General features: G+C 47.8%; 1 protein-coding gene across 4 annotated transcripts in view; it reads left to right on the top strand.

Moving 5' to 3' along the window:
• LOC124011079 (glutamate receptor 1-like) overlaps positions 1–12,021 on the top strand; it is a 212,587-nt gene extending 200,566 nt beyond the window's left edge. The window contains exons 14-16 of one of the 4 annotated variants that reach the window (XM_046324069.1): positions 1,047–1,161; positions 5,565–5,699; positions 11,388–12,021. In XM_046324069.1, the coding sequence (XP_046180025.1) occupies positions 1,047–1,161; positions 5,565–5,699; positions 11,388–11,576 (439 nt within the window). In that variant the 3' untranslated portion in view covers positions 11,577–12,021. Of the gene's footprint in view, positions 1–1,046; positions 1,460–5,564; positions 5,860–11,387 lie in introns of those variants that run through there. The other 3 variants (XM_046324066.1, XM_046324067.1, XM_046324068.1) reach the window with 3 other exon arrangements.
• Positions 12,022–12,659: the final 638 nt, after the last annotated feature.

Below are 12,659 nucleotides of genomic sequence, written 5' to 3'. Positions count from 1 at the left end.
GCTGCTCAGACACTCTGGATAGAAACACTTCCTGACAACTCTGTAAAACACAAGAGAGACATGATATTGTATCTCTCCCAAGCCATGGATAGTTCTATGGCCCCGACTTCAATACACAGGGTAACAAGTGCTTAAACTCTGTGTAAAGGGGCCAACTTAACATTATACTCTCTCCCTAGCCAACATAAACTACTCTAGTCCTTCTGGAAAGAGGGTGTCTGGAATTAGCACAGTTTGTATTTTAGTATCCCCCCCCCACCCCTTACCCTGTTCTCATGAATAAGTAAGGGTTGTCTTTTATTCATGTGTAGGATCCCTGTAGGGCTGATACACTGAAGACTCCACACAAACAGCAGATTTGGGTTTGTTTGTGTCTTTGTCCCCAAGCATCTCCTACTACAGCTTTTAAAGGGGAATAGACTCCAGAATCAGAATCTATTCTGACGTGTTGTGTTCCGGAACAGAGGGTTCACAGCTGGTGTGCCGGTTACCCAAAGTGATACAGTAATACACATCTACTACCGTACAGTACAGTAGGGAGAGATGGAGTATAAACACATATCACTTTGACTCTGATGTACATGTGTGTGTTGCCGTTGATGTATACTTTATGTACTTGCCTGTGAGTGAACGTGTGTGTGTGTGTGTGTGTGTGTGTGTGTGTGAGGGTTCAGACTCCTAACCACTGACACAGCTAAAGTGCAGAAAACCTTGATGTGTAGATATGATTGGACATGTTCTGAATGACTGACAGAAGATAACATATGTTTTTTATTTTATTTATTTTTTTTACCTTTATTTAACCAGGCAAGTCAGTTAAGAACACATTCTTATTTTCAATGACGGCCTAGGAACAGTTCTGCCCCTGAACTGCCTGTTCAGGGGCAGAACGACAGATTTGTACCTTGTCAGCTCGGGGATTCGAACTTGCAACCTTTCGGTTACTAGTCCAACGCTCTAACCACTAGGCTACCCTGCCGCCCCAATGTTATGCTATGTTGTTTATGTTATGGCCCTGCCCTGTCCTGGGTGTGGTGTACATGCAGGATCCCGGTAAACCTAGCCGTGTTGAAGCTCAATGAGCAGGCCGTCTTAGACAAACTAAAGAACAAATGGTGGTACGATAAAGGAGAGTGTGGCAGCAACGACTCCGGACGCAAGGTCAGTCACACACTATAACTCAGTCCTCAAACCCCTGATCCTAGACCAGTCCTAGCCCCCAAACACTCCTTACAACCTCCTCAAAAACCTCTGATCCAAAACCAGTCTGAAACTACAAAAGCCCTGTAAGGTCTGTTCCCAGACCAGCCCTTATATCTCAAACTTTTGCTCTATCTCTCTTAAACATGCCACTGGTACTCATTAGTATAATGACTGAGATTGTCTCTCTCTCTCTCTCTCTCTCTCTCTCTCTCTCTCTCTCTCTCTCTCTCTCTCTCTCTCTCTCTCTCTCTCTCTCTCTCTCTCTCTCTCATACAGAGATCAGCACATTCAGAAAGTATTCAGACGATGAAATTTCATTTCCCCTCATCAATCTACACACAATACCCCATAATGACAAAGTGAAAACCGGTTTTTAGAAAATTGTGCAAATGTATTAACAATAAAAACCTCAGACCCTTTGATATGAGACTCCAAATTAAGTTCAGGTGCATCCTGTTTCCATTAATCATCCTTGAGATGTTTCTACAACTTCATTGGAGTCCACCTGTGGTAAATTCAATTGATTGCACATGATTTGGAAAGGCACACACCTGTCTATGGAAGGTCCCACAATTGACAGAGCATGTCAGAGCAAAAACCAAGCCATGAGGTCGAAGGAATTGTCCGTAGAGTTCCGAGACAGGATTGTGTCGATGCACAGATCTGGGGAAGGTAGCAAGAACAGATTGGTCTCCATCATTCTTAAATGGAAGAAGTTTGGAACCACCAAGACACTTCCTAGAGCTGGCCGCCCCGGGAAACTGAGCAATCGGGGGAGAAGGGCCTTGGTCAGGGAGGTGACCAAGAACCTGATGGTCACTCTGACAGAGCTCCAGAGTTCCTCTGTGGAGAAGGACAACCATCTCTACAGCACTACACCAATCATGTCTTTATGGTAGAGTGAGTGGCCAGACGGAGGCATAATAAAATGCAACATGTTTGTCAAAAGGCACCTTAAGGAAACAAGATTCTCTGGTCTGATGAAACCAAGAACCCTTTGGACTGATTGCCAAGCGGCACGTCTGGAGGAAACCTGGCACCATTCCCACGGTGAAGCATGGTGGTGGCAGCATCATACTGTGGGATGTTTTTCAGAGGCAGGGACTGGGAGACTAGTCAGGATCGAGGGAAAGATGAACAGAGCAAAGTACAGAGAGATCCTTGATGAAAACCTGCTCCAGAACGCTCAGGACCTCAGACTGGGGCGAAGGCTCACCTTCCAACAGGACAACGAATCTAAGCACACAGCCAAGACAGCGCAGACGTGGCTTCAGGGTAGGTCTCTGAATGTCCTTGAGGGGCCCTGCCAGAGCCCGGACTTGAACCCGATCGAACATCTCTGGAGAGACCGGAAAATAGCTGTACAGCAACGGTCCCCATCCAATCTGACAGAGCTTGAGAGGATCTGCAGAGAAGAATGTGAGAAACTCTCCAAATACAGGTGTGCCAAGCTTGTAGCGTCATATGCAAGAAGACTCGAGGCTGTAATCGCTGTCAAAGGTGCTTCAACAAAGTACTGTGTAAAAGATCTGAATACTTATGTAAATGCGATATTTAAGTTTTTGCTTTGTCATTATGGGGTGTGTCGATTGATGAGGGAGAAAATGATTTAATCATTTTAGAATAAGGCTGTAACGTAACAAAGTGTGGAAAAAGTCAAGAGGTCTGAATACTTTCCTAATGCACTGTAACAGTTGTCAGCAAAGTGGTATCTTAAAGCAGACAGAGAACAAAAGAAAGAACAGCACTGTAAGGCTCCACGATGGGACTGAGTTGTGTCTGAAATGGCAACCTAATTCTCTATACAGTTCACTTAGGATGCCATTTAGGATGCAGCCTGGTTGTCAGCGTGGCGACAGAGAGAGAGAGTGTGATTTTGATTTAAATGATGGACCCTGCGAAGGGCTCAGGCCACTCCTAACCCCTGACCCTTGGCTCCTAACATGACCTTGGCTCCTTCTCTGTCTGTGGTTGTGACCCCCATGGATCCAATGCACCTCTTGTTGCCTGGCCCTGAAACACTTCTCCACACCAGCCTGCCTGGTCTAGCTCTACCCTCTCCAGTGGGAGAGGTGCACCCCACCCAAAACCTATAAAACCTACAGATACTATTTAGCCTAGCAACCCCTTAGCCTCGCGTGCCAGACTGATCCTGTTCAGCCTAGCAACCCCTTAGCCTCGCGTGCCAGACTGATCCTGTTCAGCCTAGCAACCCCTGAGCCTCGCGTGCCAGCCTGATCCTGTTCATCCCAGCAACCCCTTAGCCTCTTGTGCCAGCCTGATCCTGTTCAGCCTAGCAACCCCTGAGCCTCGCGTGCCAGCCTGATCCTGTTCAGCCTAGCAACCCCTTAGCCTCGCGTGCCAGCCTGATCCTGTTCAGCCTAGCAACCCCTTAGCCTCGCGTGCCAGCCTGATCCTGCTCAGCCTAGCAACCCCTTACACCCTGCATAACCCTAAAGCAGAATCAGGGAGTTTGATAATGATCTGATTGTCTTAACCAGCATGGTTTCTCACCACTGAGAATGAAGCAGCGGCCTCAACCCTCCTTAACCCACAACCCCAGCATGATAACCAGAGTTTCTGTTAGAAGTAGAGAATACATATACTATAATATTCTAGATGGATATATACTGTAGACCAACATGATAACGGGCCACCCCACAATATGTGGGTTAAAGTGCATTTAGACTCTGCCTGTTAAATTAATGCTGCATGGATGCATGGATCTTTTGAGGATTTGACTCAAGTTTTATTGCCATGAAAAATGCACTGTATCTAAACCCCCTCAGAAATAAAGAAAGGCAATGTATATAACATTAGACTTGCTCTTCAAGTATTATCTGTGTCTGAGTACGGAGTGAGTGGGTTATTTACTATGTCAACTTAGTGTCTTAATGAAGCCAGTGTGTTATATTAGTCGTGTGAAGTTGCACGTGTTGTTTAGTGAATACTATCTTGTCTACCTGTATTTCGTTTGGGTTAGTTAACTAAGCAGGTTTTGGGTTAGTTAACTAAGCAGGGTTTGGGTTAGTTAACTAAGCAGGTTTTGGGTTAGTTAACTAAGCAGGGTTTGGGTTAGTTAACTAAGCAGGTTTTGGGTTAGTTAACTAAGCAGGGTTTGGGTTAGTTAACTAAGCAGGTTTTGGGTTAGTTAACTAAGCAGGGTTTGGGTTAGTTAACTAAGCAGGTTTTGGTTAACTAAGCAGGGTTTGGTTAACTAAGCAGGTTTTGGGTTAGTTAACTAAGCAGGGTTTGGGTTAGTTAACTAAGCAGGGTTAGTTAACTAAGCAGGGTTTTTAGTTAACTAAGCAGGTTTTGGGTTAGGTTAGTTAACTAAGCAGGTTTGGGTTAGTTAACTAAGCAGGTTTTGGGTTAGTTAACTAAGCAGCAGGTTTTAACTAAGGGTTAGTTAACTAAGCAGGGTTTGGGTTAGTTAACTAAGCAGGTTTTGGGTTAGTTAACTAAGCAGGGTTTGGGTTAGTTAACTAAGCAGGTTTTGGGTTAGTTAACTAAGCAGGGTTTGGGTTAGTTAACTAAGCAGGTTTTGGGTTAGTTAACTAAGCAGGGTTTGGGTTAGTTAACTAAGCAGGTTTTGGGTTAGTTAACTAAGCAGGGTTTGGGTTAGTTAACTAAGCAGGGTTTGGGTTAGTTAACTAAGCAGGTTTTGGGTTAGTTAACTAAGCAGGGTTTGGGTTAGTTAACTAAGCAGGGTTTGGGTTAGTTAACTAAGAAGGGCAGAACTGTTATGTGTTTTCTGGGAGTCCTGACACAATTGTGTCTGTCTGTGTGTGTGTCTGTGCGTGTTTTGGGTTAGTTAACTAAGCAGGGTTTGTTAGTTAACTGTTTTGTTAGTCTGTGTGTGCGGTTTTGGGTTAGTTAACTAAGTGTGTGTCTGTGTTAGTTAACTAAGAAGGGCAGAACTGTTATGTGTTTTCTGGGAGTCCTGACACAATTGTGTCTGTCTGTGTGTGTGTCTGTGCATGTGTGCGCGTGTGTGTGTCTGTGTGTGCGCGTGTGTGTGTCTGTGTGTGTGTGCGCGTGTGTGTGTCTGTGTGTGTGTGTGTCTGTGTGTGCGTGTGTGTGTGTCTGTGTGTGTGTGTGTGCGTGTGTGTGTGCGTGTGTGTGTGCGTGTGTGTGTGCGTGTGCGTGTGTGTGTGTGTGCGTGTGTGTGTGTGTGCGTGTGTACCAAATCTGTTTCGCTCTGTGCATGCTGTTTCTGTGTGTTTTTACATGTTTTCTATGTATGGTGTCATTGTGTGTGTGTGTAATGTGTGTACAGTGTACAATGTGTGTGTGTAAGGTGTGTGTGCGTGTGTGTGTGTCCTCCCCTCTCTCCGTCTTACCCTGTCTCTCCCCCCCAGGATAAGACAAGTGCATTGAGCCTGAGCAACGTGGCCGGAGTGTTCTACATTCTGATTGGAGGGCTGGGCCTGGCCATGCTGGTGGCGTTGGTGGAGTTCTGCTACAAGTCGCGAACTGAGTCTCAGAGAATGAAGGTGTCCACCGCGCGAGCCGCCGCCGCATCCGCCGCTCAGACCTTTCAGTGCTCAGCCTTAGACACAGGGGGCGCTACCGCTCCTTACACAGAGCTGCAGAGCTACGGCCTGTACTCCAACAACACTGTTAAGATATAAGAGAGAGAACAGAGGACACAGGGTAGGAAACTGTGATACCATGATGATGATGATTGATGATGTTGATATCATCTGCCTCTTCCTCACCCCTCCCTCCCTCCAGCCATCTAACCGTGTGATCACAGTAGACCCACCTGTAGCACCTCACCACTTCTCAACCGCAACGCAAACGCTCTTCCTCTGTACCTCCCTCTTTACCCTTTTCCCTCTGTCTGTCTTTCTCTCTACCTGTCTCTGTCCCTTAATCTGTCTCTTTACTTCACCCCTCCTTCCTCTCCTCGCCTTTCCACTCCTCTCCCCTCCCTCGCTCATTTCCCCTCCTACCTCCTCTCCTCTCCCCCCTACTCTCCATCTCTCCCCTCCCCCTCTTCCCTCTCTCTTCTCCCCCTCCCTCCCTCCCTCTTCCTTTCCTCCTCTCCTCCCTACTCACCTCTCCCCATCCCTCTCTTCCTCTCCCCTCCTCCCTCCTTCTCTCCTCTTCCTCTTCTCCCTCCCTCCACTCCTTCCCTCCTCTCCTCTCCTCCCTACCCCCTCCTCCCCATCCCCCCTCCTTCCTCCCTCCACTCCCCTGCATCCCTCCCTCCGTATCCCCCTCTCCCTCCGTATCCCCCTCTCCCTCCGTATCCCCCTCTCCGTCCCTCATCTCCTCGCTGACTCTTATGTTTTGTAATGCAGGTCCATTGTAGCAGCATCCTATCTATGTCCCTCACTCCTCTCCTCTCTCTCCATCTGTCTCCCCCTCTTCCCTATCCTCTCTCCTCCCTCCCTCCTCTCCTCCCTATTCTCCCCTCCCTTCTCTCCTCCCTACTCCCCTCCTCTCTCCCTACTCTCCCTCCCTCCCTTCTCTCCCTCCCTCCTCTCCTCCCTACTCTCCCTCCCTCCCTCCTCTCCTCCTTACTCTCCCTTCTCTCTCCCTCCCTCCTCTCCTCCCTACTCTCCCTCCTCTCTCCCTACTCTCCCTCCCTCGTCTCCTTCCTCCTCCCTCCATCCCTCCCTCCTCTCTCCTCCCTCCCTCCTCTCCTTCCTCCCTCTTCTCTCCTCCCTCCCTTCTCTCTCCTCTCTCCTCCCTTCTCTCCTTCCTCCTCTCCTCCCTCCGTACTCTCTCCTCCCTCCCTTATCTCCTTCCTCCTCTCCTCTCCTCCCCCCTCATCCCTCCTCTGCTGACACTTTATTTGTTTTGCGCAACTCTGTTGTATTAGAATCATATGTATGTCCCTCCCTCCCCTTCCTTCTCTCCCTACTCTCCTCTCCCTCCCTTGGTCTTTTCCTCCCTCCATCCCTTCTCTCCTCTCTCTCCTCTCCCCTGCCTCACTCCTCTCCCCTCCTCCCTCCCTCTCTCCTCCCTCCTATGCTGACTCTATGTGTTGTAGTGCAGGTCATTGTAGTAGCATCCTATCTATGTTGCCACTGCTGTAACAGAGATGATAAAAACAGAGATGATAGATTTAGGATTATAAATGATAGATGATAGATTCTATGTTATACCTCTCGTTCAAATCAGCTGTTTGGACAGGCTTACAAGTAAAGGCTGATATGTGGTAATGAAGAATAAGTTGACAGACACTAGTTATATTATTACAACCTGAGAGCAGCTCTAGAACATCACACACACTCACACACACTCACTCACTCACTCACTCACTCACACCACACACTCACTCACACCACACACACACACACACACACACACACACACACACACACACACACACACACACACACACACACACACACACACACACACACACACATACACCACTCACTCACTCACTCACACCACATACTCACCTACTCACACCACACACTCACTCACTCACACACCACACACACACACACACTCACTTACACCACTCACTCACTGATTCACTCACTCTCACTCACTCACTCACACCACACACTCACCTACTCACACCACACACACACTCACACACACACACACACACACTCACACCACTCACTCACACCTCACACACACACTCACTCACACACCACTCACACACACACCACACACACACTCACTCACTCACACCACACACACACACACACACACACACACACACACACACACACACACACACACACACACACACACACACACACACACACACACACACACTCACTCATTCACTCACTCTCACTCACTCACTCACTCACTCACTCACTCACTCACTCACTCACACCACACACTCACCTACTCACACCACACACTCACACCACACACTCACTCACTCACACACACCACACACACACACACACACTCACTTACACCACTCACTCACTGATTCACTCACTCACTCTCACTCACTCACTCACATCACACACTCACCTACTCACACCACACACACACTCACACACACACACACACACTCACACCACTCACTCACACCTCACACACACACTCACTCACACCACTCACTCACACACACCACACACACACACACTCACTCACACACACACACACACACACACACACACACACACACACACACACACACACACACACACACACACACACACACACACACACACACACATACACTCACTTACTCACTCACTCACTCACTCACTCACTCACACATACACACTCACACCACACACTCACTCATTCACAATCACACCACGCGACACTCAAATCACACCACACACGCTCACACCACACACACGCTCACACCACACACACACTCACACCACACACACTCACTCACACCACACACTCACACACTCACTCACACACACACACACACACACACACACACACACACACACACACACACACACACACACACACACACACACACACACACACACACACACACACACACACACTCACTCACTCACCACACACACACACATCACTCACTCACTCACTCACTCACCTACTCACACCACACACACACTCACACACACACACCTACTCACACCACACAGACACACACACACCACACACACACACACACACACACAAACACTCACACACTCACACACGTCATTAGCTCCACTTTCAGCCCCACTAGCTTTTATTGCATGATGCTGTAGCTCAGAGCAATAAGGCCAAAGAGAGACCATCGCTGCCCTCTCCTCTCTGCCTGCAAATTGGGAATGTGATGTGTGTGGGCTATCAGAAGAGCTTACCGCTCCGCACCAGTAACAGTCAGTAGCTAGATAAAGACAATGAAGGATAACACACTGTGACTGCTATCAGCTTATTGTCTGTGTCCCAAATGACACTCTATACCCTATACAGTGTGTTACTTTTGACCGGATCCCATAGGTTGCACTATATAGGGAATAGGGTGCACTATATAGGGAATAGGGTGCACTATATAGGGAATAGGGTGCACTATATAGGGAATAGTGTGCATTATAAGGAGAATAAGGTGCACTATATAGGGAATAGGGTGCACTATATAGGGAATAGGGTGCACTATATAGGGAATAGTGTGCATTATGAGGAGAATAAGGTGCACTATATAGGGAATAGTGTGCATTATAAGGAGAATAAGGTGCACTATATAGGGAATAGGGTGCACTATATAGGGAATAGGGTGCACTATATAGGGAATAGGGTGCACTATATAGGGAATAGTGTGCATTATAAGGAGAATAGGGTGCACTATATAGGGAATAGGGTGCACTATATAGGGAATAGGGTGCACTATATAGGGAATAGGGTGCACTATATAGGGAATAGGGTGCACTATATAGGGAATAGGGTGCACTATATAGGGAATAGACTAGGGAATAGGGTGCACTATATAGGGTGCAATAGGGTAGGGTGCACTATATAGGGAATAGGGTGCACTATATAGGAGAATAGGGAATAGGGTGCACTATATAGGGAATAGTAGGGTGCACTTATAAGGAATAGAATAAGGTAGGGTGCACTATATAGGGGGTGCAATAGGGAATAGCACTATATAGGGAATAGGGTGCACTATATAGGGAATAGGGTGTATATAGCACTATATAGGGAATAGGGTGCAATAGTAGTGCACTATATAGGAATAGAATAAGGTAGGGTGCACTATATAGGGAATAGTGTGCACTATATAGGGAATAGGGTGCATAAGGTAGGGTGCACTATATAGGGAATAGGGTGCACTATATAGGGAATAGGGTGCACTATATAGGGAATAGGGTGCACTATATAGGGAATAGGGTGCACTATATAGGGAATAGGGTGCACTATATAGGGAATAGGGTGCACTATATAGGGAATAGGGTGCACTATATAGGGAATAGGGTGCACTATATAGGGAATAGGGTGCACTATATATAGGGAATAGGGTGCACTATATAGGGAATAGGGTGCACTATATAGGGAATAGGGTGCACTATATAGGGAATAGGGTGCACTATATAGGGAATAGGGTGCACTATATAGGGAATAGGGTGCACTATATAGGCTGCCACTTGGGACATTGTCTGCCAAACACTTACCATCATAATAGAGACATGCTGGTTTATTCTAGCCTGTTCATAGATGCCTGTAGTTAGTTACACATTCATTTTTGTTAATATATTCCAGTATTCCTGTAGAGAAATCAGATAGAGGTGATCAAATGGAGGGCTGTTGATTCAACAAAGACCTTGTGGTTGAAACGTCAGCGATTACAAGACACATAATATAATACAATATTATTCTACTACATTACAATACTATGATAGTTATATTTTATCATTATATTACACCAGCCTATCCTCTTGTCTTTGTTAGAGTCTAAATCCCCAGGAGATACGTACACTATTTACCTGGTAGGGCTAACCTCAGTTTAGGTGACCAGTATTACTGAGAGCCCATAGACACTATTTACCTGGTAGGTCTAACCTCAGTTTAGGTGACCAGTATTACTGAGAGCCCATAGACACTATTTACCTGGTAGGTTTAGGTGACCAGTATTACTGAGAGCCCATAGACACTATTTACCTGGTAGGTCTAACCTCAGTTTAGGTGACCAGTATTACTGAGAGCCCATATACACTATTTACCTGGTAGGTCTAACCTCAGTTTAGGTGACCAGTATTACTGAGAGCCCATAAACACTATTTACATGGTAGGACTAACCTCTGTTTAGGTGACCAGTATTACTGAGAGCCCATAGACACTATTTACATGGTAGGACTAACCTCAGTTTAGGTGACCAGTATTACTGAGAGCCCATAGACACTATTTACCTGGTAGGTCTAACCTCAGTTTAGGTGACCAGTATTACTGAGAGCCCATAGACACTATTTACCTGGTAGGACTAACCTCAGTTTAGGTGACCAGTATTACTGAGAGCCCATAGACACTATTTACCTGGTAGGGCTAACCTCTGTTAAGGTGACCAGTATTACTGAGAGCCCATAGACACTATTTACCTGGTAGGGCTAACCTCTGTTAAGGTGACCAGTATTACTGAGAGCCCATAGACACTATTTACATGGTAGGGCTAACCTCTGTTAAGGTGACCAGTATTACTGAGAGCCCATAGACAGGATGTATGCATGGCTGTGACTCTTGTCTTGGTGTCCAACTCTGTTGCCCTCTGTTCTCTCTGTTATCTGCAGCAGAATGTCAACGACACCATGCACTGCTCCTCCATGACCAGAATGAGTGGGAACGGAGGAGGTGAAGGTGGATGTGGAGGTGAAGGAGAGAACGGACGCATCCTAACTCACGACTTCCCTGAAACAGTCCAGACTCTCTCCTGCATGAGCCACACCGCCAGCATGGGGCTCAGTGCCTCCGGCCTGTGATCACATGACTTGGCACAAGGGGCTGAGCAGGAGACTCACTCATAGACCTTACAAAGATGGCCACATTAATGGTGACATTGACCTTATGAACATGGACCTCTTTCTGACCCGTTTGTTTGAGTGGCGGCTGTGTGCTGTGGTGTCGGAGACTGATGCGCTCTGAAACCACTCACTGCAAACAGGGGAAACATGTAGATGGAGTATAGAAATTAACCGAAAAGAAGATAAGGAAAACGTTCTGAAAAAGGAGCCATTGTTGGGATGTGATGTTTTTGGATTCTTTTATCATGATCCTTTCTGTGTTAAAAAGAGAACAATCCCGTAAATACCGCCTGCCCTGCCCTGACCTCTTCTGCCCTGCCCTGACCTGCCCTGACCTGACCTCTTCTGCCCTGACCTCTTCTGCCCTGACCTGACCTGCCCTGACCTCTCCTACCCTGCCCTGACCTCTTCTGCCCTGCCCTGACCTGCCCTGCCCTGACCTCTTCTGCCCTGACCTGACCTGCCCTGACCTCTCCTACCCTGCCCTGACCTCTTCTGCCCTGCCCTGACCTGCCCTGACCTGACCTCTTCTGCCCTGACCTCTTCTGCCCTGACCTGACCTGCCCTGACCTCTCCTACCCTGCCCTGACCTCTTCTGCCCTGACCTGCCCTGCCCTGACCTCTTCTGCCCTGCCCTGACCTAACCTGACCTCTTCTGCCCTGCCCTGACCTCTTCTGCCCTGACCTGACCTGCCCTGACCTCTCCTACCCTGCCCTGACCTCTTCTGCCCTGCCCTGACCTGCCCTGCCCTGACCTCTTCTGCCCTGCCCTGACCTCTTCTGCCCTGACCTGACCTCTTCTGCCCTGACCTGCCCTGACCTGACCTCTTCTGCCCTGCCCTGACCTGCCCTGACCTGACCTCTTCTGCCCTGCCCTGACCTCTTCTGCCCTGACCTGACCTCTTCTGACCTGACCTCTTCTGCCCTGCCCTGACCTCTTCTGACCTGACCTGCCCTGACCTCTTCTGCCCTGCCCTGATCTCTCTTACCCTGCCCTGACCTCTTCTGCCCTGCCCTGACCTCTCCTACCCTGCCCTGACC

Source organism: Oncorhynchus gorbuscha, linkage group LG23 (assembly GCF_021184085.1).
Source record: "Oncorhynchus gorbuscha isolate QuinsamMale2020 ecotype Even-year linkage group LG23, OgorEven_v1.0, whole genome shotgun sequence".
NCBI classification, from domain to species: domain Eukaryota; kingdom Metazoa; phylum Chordata; class Actinopteri; order Salmoniformes; family Salmonidae; genus Oncorhynchus; species Oncorhynchus gorbuscha.
Note: the sequence above shows the minus strand (reverse complement) of the source record. Positions and strands in the feature narration are given on the sequence as shown.